This window comes from Apodemus sylvaticus, chromosome 6 (assembly GCF_947179515.1).
Source record: "Apodemus sylvaticus chromosome 6, mApoSyl1.1, whole genome shotgun sequence".
In the NCBI taxonomy this organism is placed as follows: Eukaryota; Metazoa; Chordata; class Mammalia; order Rodentia; family Muridae; genus Apodemus; species Apodemus sylvaticus.
In genome coordinates, this window is record NC_067477.1 from 64,700,014 (window position 1) to 64,705,599 (window position 5,586).

At 52.0% G+C, this 5,586-nt stretch overlaps 1 protein-coding gene across 1 annotated transcript; it reads right to left on the minus strand.

Annotated features, from left to right (window-relative positions):
- Positions 1 to 1,225: 1,225 nt before the first annotated feature.
- Sstr1 (somatostatin receptor 1) lies at positions 1,226 to 2,401 on the minus strand. Its single transcript, XM_052184706.1, has one exon. It carries the CDS (start codon positions 2,399 to 2,401, stop codon positions 1,226 to 1,228), a length of 1,176 nt encoding a protein of 391 aa, XP_052040666.1.
- Between the last annotated feature and the right edge of the window lie 3,185 nt (positions 2,402 to 5,586).

A 5,586-nucleotide genomic window follows, 5' to 3' on the forward strand; every position in this document is an offset into this window, starting at 1 on the left:
GGGGGTCTTAGGCTGAGGGGAGAACCTTCTCCACCCCTGCTCCCTCCACACCATCACGCCCCACCCCCAGGATTCCCAAGAACAGCCCTGTCAGGCAAATACAGAAAAAAAAGTGGAAACACACTTCTTCAACATCACAAATAAATACATAAATATGTTGAACAAGAAATAACTTATTAGGCACCGCTTGAAAGGCAGAAAACTTCCAGGACCAAAGGAGCTGAGGCAGCCCATCCAGTTTTGGCATAGGCTCCACAGTTTGTCACAGGAGGGTGAGCTGGACTAGGAATTTAGGGTGTAGCAGACAACCCAGTCTTTTGTTATTCTAGGGAGGACTCCAAGAGGAACTGCTTTGCAATTCAGGTTCACCCACCAGGGTGCCTAAGTTAGTCCCCAGCCCGGAGGAGCTCCCCTAGCTGGGACTTTGGAGCCTAGTGTTCAGGTCCTGAGCTCGGTGGGAGGGTGGCTTCTATGGTACCCACGCCCACAGCCCAGGAATCTTACAAACTTGCCCTTCTGCTTGCTCTCAGCTCCTTTTTTTTTTTAACTCCAAAGGAGGATGTGGGTGGGACTATATGCCAAGTCTGGCGATCTGGGCACAGGACCTTTTCTTAAGCACCCAGCTCTGCTCGGGTTGGCGTGGAGCAGAGAGGGCCCAGGGGAAGATCTCTTCTCTGAGAGTAGAACAGACCAGCTGCCTGGTCATCCTCGAGCTGGGCTTCCTTGACCATAAGGCTGTGCGAAAGGAGAGCGGCGATTGGGGACAGTCTGGTAGCCACTCTGAAAAGAGTCTGGCCCGCTGACCTGCGCAGAAGCGAACAGGGTTCAGCGCAAGGTGGGGATTCAGCCCAAAGGAAATACATGATCGTTACCCTGGCTCAGCTTAAAGAAGCAGAAGTATCAGCTTGAGAGGGTAAGGGTCCAACTGAGTTGGCGACGACGTTAAGTTTGCAGGTTGTACTAGCAGGATTGGGAGAGAGGATGCAAGTTACCGGGTTTGGAGAACAGAGTTGCTCTGAATACCGGCTGGCCCGAGAAAGCATTCGCAGTTGATGGGCAAATCTCTCCCTTTTACCTTATTCACATAGCTTTCCTCGGTCCAGCTAACCAGGCGCGCTGCATCGCTGTCACGCACTACTACCACAGCACCCCTTTATCATTCCCCTCCCACCTGCTTCCCCGCTCCACCTTTCTGACCACTCTCCCCTCCCGGCGGTGCCCGGGCTCAAAGCGTGCTGATCCTGGACGCACAGGTGCCATTACGGAAAACACCTCCGGACTCCAGATTCTCAGGCTGGAAGTCCTCCACGCTGTAGGCACGACTCTTCAGGGCAGTGGCATAGTAGTCGACTGGTTCCTCCGCAGCGTTATCCATCCAGCTGAGGCACAGGATGCGCTGGAAAGAGCGCTTGAAGTTGTCCGACAGGAAGCCGTAGAGGATGGGGTTGGCGCAGCTGTTGGCATAGCCGAGGATGACAGACAACTGGCTCACGGTGGCGTCGTCTTGCTCGGCGAACACGTTGACCAGCTGTACCACGTAGAAAGGCATCCAGCAGATGACAAAAACCATCACCACCATCATCACCATTAGAGTGATCTTGCGCTCTGAGCGCTTGCGCTGCTGCCAGCCGGCCTTGAGGGCCACCATTCGCATCTTGGCAATGATGAGCACGTAACACAGGCAGATGGCCCCGACAGGCAGCAGGAAGCCCATGAGAAATGTGTATAAGACGAAGCCCACCAACCAGCGCTGGGCGGGCTCGGGCATGAGCATGTTGCAGGCTACCGTACCATCGCTGTTGGCTGCGGTGCGTGAGAAGACCACGATGGGCAAGATAACCAGTAGCGACAGGACCCACACGCCCAGGTTCACTACTTTGGCCACAGTGGGCCGACGGTAGCGCGCTGCCTTGATCGGATGCACCACAGCCACATAGCGGTCCACACTAAGCACAGTCAGACAGTAGATGCTGGTGAACATGTTGACCGCATCCACGCTGAGCACCAGGCGGCAAAGTAGCGCGCCGAAGGGCCAGTGGCGCAACAGCGTGGAAGTGACCAGAAAGGGCACGCTGAGCATGAGCAGCTCATCAGCAATGGCCAGGTTGAGAATGTAGATATTGGTTGCGGTCTTCATCTTGGCGTAGCGCAGGATCACATAGATGACCATGGAGTTCCCACACAGTCCCACCAAGCATACCACGGAGTAGATGAAAGAGATGAGAATGGCACTACCCTGGCCCTCGCTTAAGGTCCCGTTCTGGGAAGCGTTTCGTCCAGGCTCCTCCATGCCGTCCGCAGCGCCGGACCCCGGGCCCCGGCTGCAGGCTCCTTCCCCGCAGCTGCCTGGACTGGGGCTTGGAGAAGAGGAGGGAGAGGAGGCGGTGCCATTGGGGAACATCCCAGCTGAAGTGAGCGGGTGCAGAGGCCGGCTGGGGCGCTCACCTTGCGCCCTTGCTGCCTGCGCCCTCCCTAGGCTCAAGGCTCCAAGCTCACGGCTCCCCGCCGCCTGGCGCCAGCCGGCAGAGCGCAGCAGCGGTGGCGAGCGCGGCTCCTACTGAGGCCGCCCGGAGCATCGCCCGGCGGCAGCTTGCTTGAGCGCGCTGTCTCTTGCAGCTCTGGGGGGGTCCTGGGCACACCGGAGAGGAGAGGAGAGGCCAAGAGGCTAGAGCCCAGCGCCGCACATCCATTAAGTGGAAAGGCTCTGGACTGATGAATGATTAATAAGCAGCACCATCGCGTCAGCAGCTACGAAAAAGCGGAGGGGGGGGGCACATAGGTGGTTTATTCCCCCACCGTCATCGCTCCCCCCATTTCTAGTGCCCTCTGAGCTCAACTCAAAGACTGCTTTGGGTTTCTCTCCCAGCATCACCAGGCATTCCTAGGACAGACCTGAGGAGTTTCTCTACCTTTCTAAAGGGTAGGTGTTAGTCAGGAATGTAGATTCTGTCCCATTCCACCCGGACTCCTCCTCTAAGCAAACCCCAGACATTTATGTCTGGAGTTCCTCTTCATTTCTTTCTGCTGCTGCTCTCTTCTGGTGATGGGGGCGACTCCACCTGTCCCTAAGCCACTCTCCAGGATGGGACCCCCAAACACCTACCTCGTTTCCTGCTTGCCAGCTCTTCAAACTTGTACCTCAAGATTTCGGGCCTTCAAATCCCCAGGTCGATGTCTCCAGATGGCTCTTGCAAAGTGCTTGTGAGGTCTGGCGCGGCGCTCTGACGTTCTTTGCAAGGTCCGACTCCCTTTGGGGCTGGCCGCTGCCCAAGTGCCCACGCAAACACTGAGCGGTGGAAAGCAGACCTAGGCCAATGGCATTATGAGAAAGGAAGAACTAGAGTAGTGTGCTAAGGGATGCGGAGTTACAACATCCATAGCCCCCCACTCTGCATCAGGGGGTGTTCAGGGGAGCCGAGTGAACCATTGCGACTCTCTAACAAAGCTTGTAGTTCTCTGAGCCCCCTCCAACGCCCCTAGGAATATCGACAGCAGAAATCAGGATGCTGGGATGATGCGGGGCAGAGAGCTCTGGGGGAGGTTGGCACTCCCTCCGGAACCAGCCAGGCGCGGGTATTGGAAATCCATGTAGGTGTTCACTAGGGAAAGATTAGCCTGCGCGGCTTGGAACAGCTGCGCCCGCGCGTCCCGGCTGTACTTTGTACCCTGGAGAGTTGGCGGGTGGGGGATGGAGGTGGAGAGCGCCAAGGCCTGAACAGGAAGGCTTGCCAACTCTTTAATCCACACGTGGCTGGCTGAGCAACTGATGGACTGTCATCAAGCCTGGGATCAGTGGCAAGACATTCAAGCTTTCCCCCATGGGATCCTAAGGGATGCTAGAGCCTTGAGCAATGACCCCGCTGTGTTCCAAGTGCTGAAACCATTTAGAGCCCAGGCCCAAAGCTCATCAACCTGCAGTTCCCATCCCAAGTCTGGGAACTGCAGGCTTTTTGCTTGAGAAAGAATAAATGTTGATTTTTTTTAGGGGATTCCCAAGACTCCGAACTTAGGGTCTCTTTGGCCTTACTTACAGCCACTCTCTGTCAAAAGATTCAACCACCTGTTCTGTTTCATGAATGCTGTTTCCTTCCACGAAATCCCTGCAAGGCTTTGCCTGAATGCCAGGCCCGGGAAGACTGGCTCGCTGCAGTCCAGTGCTCACCGGAGCCCTAATGCTTGCAATTGCTTTTCTTCCTCAGTCTCCCTCTCACATCTCCACCAAGAGGGGGAAATTTGAAACTAAAATTTCAGAAGTTGTTCCCACCAGACAGTCCAGAACGTGCAAACCTGGACACTGCATTAAAAGCAAGACATTTATACTTGATGGCTTGTTTGTTCTCAGAAATTGGCTACACGTGGGTGCTTCCGTCGCCCAAACTAAGTGCTGCTTGGAGAGGAAGAATCACGTGTACTGTCTATGAGGGCAGAGGCAGTTAGATTAAAATCAATGACCACAGACTCCCTAGGAGTGTGTGCAACAGACCCTGAATTATTCATGAGGAAAAAAAGTTAGAGTGGAATTCGAGATTTAATGCATTGCTTTACCTAAACAAACCACCTTACCTGAAGTGGAATGTGAATTGGAGGGGAGGGGAGTTATGTTTCTATAAATAAATAAATAAATAAATAAATAAATAAATAAATAAATAAATAGCAAATAGTACAGCATACATAGAAGGGGTAGGGAACATACAGTGGGTTTAAAAAACAAAACTGAGATTTTTTTTCTGAGAGAAATATCTTCCTTGCCAACCCTGGATGAGGTTTCAGTGCCTTTGCCAACTACTGATTTAAGGCACCTGGCTGTATTTCTGGCATGGTTTTTCAAAGGTCACCATTTAGAGGCATTGGCTTTGATCATGGTGGCTGGGGTGCGGGGATGGGAGTTTATGAAAGGCAGCTTTGTCGTCAGAATTTCATTAAATTCACTCTGCAACTCATCTTAGAAGAAAAAACTTCTTTCAATTAAGTTATGACTTTACATACAAATGAAGAAAAGCAGACAAGTGTGTCTGTTGCTGATTGTGAAGAGGTTCTGATGATGAACTATTTATTCATGAAAGAGCTTGACAATAGGACAGCTATAATTTTTAAAAGACAAAATGTAAATGTAAACAAGGAGGTGGAAACATTTGGCCACTCATACATGCTGGTAGACGTAAAATCCCAAGGCCTACTTTACAAACAAGTTTGATGGTCTTTCACAAACATCATGACTAGGTATCTCCACCTCTGTCCTTTACTCCTCAAAACTGAAATCAAGTATTGGGGTGGGAGGAGACAAGGAAAAGACGCAACCCAAATATCTACCAATTGATCAATGTGTGAACAAAAATATGGTTCATTAATCAGTAAGACATTACTTACTTTGTAAAAGGAGTGACGTGTTGACAGCAATCTATTGGTGAACTTCGAAAACAATTTAAAAATAAGAGAAACCAGACTCCAAAGGCAACAATTACTTGGTTCAGTTCATATTGAGTAGTCTAGAAAAGGCAGATGGGTAGGGACAGGACATAGGTGTAGGTGAATGGTCATCAGTGGCTGGAGGGAGAAAGAGCTGGGGGAGGGGCCACTTGGTGGCAG

Excerpts from the sequence above, each read along its gene's own strand:
- Sstr1 (XM_052184706.1), bottom strand. The coding sequence starts at position 2,401 with ATGTTCCCCAATGGCACCGCCTCCTCTCCCTCCTCTTCTCCAAGCCCC.